A 1,585-nucleotide genomic window follows, 5' to 3' on the forward strand; every position below is an offset into this window, starting at 1 on the left:
TAGAGTGGGTATAGACTGGGCAGCTGTTTAGTCTAGGGTAGAGTGGGTATAGACTAGGCAGACTGTTTAGACTGGGGTAGAGTGGGTATAGACTAGGCAAGACTGTTTAGCTTGGGGTAGAGTGGATATAGACTAGGCAGACTGTTTAGACTGGAGTAGAGTGGGTATAGACTAGGCAGCTGTTTAGACTAGGGCAGAGTGGGTATAGACTAGGCAGACTGTTTAGACTGGGGTAGAGTGGGTATAGACTGGGCAGACTGTTTAATAATTATAATTATTTATAATAATGTTTATTAATAATGATAATATTATTTTAGATAACTGATAAAGCAATGAGAGGAGCTAGAATAAAACTAGAAATTGATGCTGGATCTCCAATCTTATTGATACCTCAAAGCTCTAAAACAGACAGTATCCTGGTGGCTGATCTCGGTAAATTACGATTAACTAATTGTTTTAAACACGACAGTACGCCAGGCACAATTACCTTCCTCAGACGAATAGAAGAAGAACATAAAATGGCTGAATTATTAGCGAAAGTGGCGACATCAACTCCGAAAAAGAAAGAAGATCCAGTTGTTAATGAAATGAATGAGTCGATGTATTCCCAGTATCTTCCTAAACCAGAGATAGATCCCATGTCAGCCAGTATTATTGGTAGTTTAGATAGAGATGCTCGGGAAGATGAAGAATATTTTGAGGTTAGTAAAGATCAGTCATCAATGGCATTTCTATTGGTGAGTAGGGGTTGGGGTCTGAGATTTGTCAAGCTTATTAGTCCAATAAGATACAGACCAGTAGGATTTAGAACTACAGTTCATTTCATTAGTCCAACAGTAGGATATAGAACTCCATTTCATTTCATTAGTCCAACAGTAGGATATAGAACTCCATTTCATTTCATTAATCCAACAGTAGGATATAGAACTCCATTTCATTTCATTAATCCAACAGTAGGATATAGAACTCCCTTTCATTTCATTAGTCCAACAGTAGGATATAGAACTCCCTTTCATTTCATTAGTCCAACAGTAGGATATAGAACTCCATTTCATTTCATTAGTCCAACAGTAGGATATAGAACTCCATTTCAATTCATTAATCCAACAGTAGGATATAGAACTCCATTTCATTTCATTAATCCAACAGTAGGATATAGAACTCCATTTCATTTCATTAATCCAACAGTAGGATATAGAACTCCATTTCATTTCATTAGTCCAACAGTAGGATATAGAACTCCCTTTCATTTCATTAGTCCAACAGTAGGATATAGAACTCCATTTCATTTCATTAGTCCAACAGTAGGATATAGAACTCCATTTCAATTCATTAATCCAACAGTAGGATATAGAACTCCATTTCATTTCATTAATCCAACAGTAGGATATAGAACTCCATTTCATTTCATTAATCCAACAGTAGGATATAGAACTCCATTTCATTTCATTAGTCCAACAGTAGGATATAGAACTCCATTTCATTTCATTAATCCAACAGTAGGATATAGAACTCCCTTTCATTTCATTTCATTAGTCCAACAGTAGGATATAGAACTCCCTTTCATTTCATTAGTCCAACAGTA

General features: G+C 35.9%; 1 protein-coding gene across 1 annotated transcript; it reads left to right on the forward strand.

Moving 5' to 3' along the window:
* Positions 1 to 1,142: 1,142 nt before the first annotated feature.
* LOTGIDRAFT_90083 (hypothetical protein) lies at positions 1,143 to 1,463 on the forward strand (the record flags this gene model as incomplete). Its single annotated transcript, XM_009054820.1, has 1 exon — positions 1,143 to 1,463. A coding segment is annotated over one exon (321 nt), but the record flags the coding sequence as incomplete, so codon positions are not given.
* Between the last annotated feature and the right edge of the window lie 122 nt (positions 1,464 to 1,585).

This window comes from Lottia gigantea (genome assembly GCF_000327385.1).
Source record: "Lottia gigantea unplaced genomic scaffold LOTGIsca_2262, whole genome shotgun sequence".
Classification (NCBI taxonomy): Eukaryota; Metazoa; Mollusca; class Gastropoda; family Lottiidae; genus Lottia; species Lottia gigantea.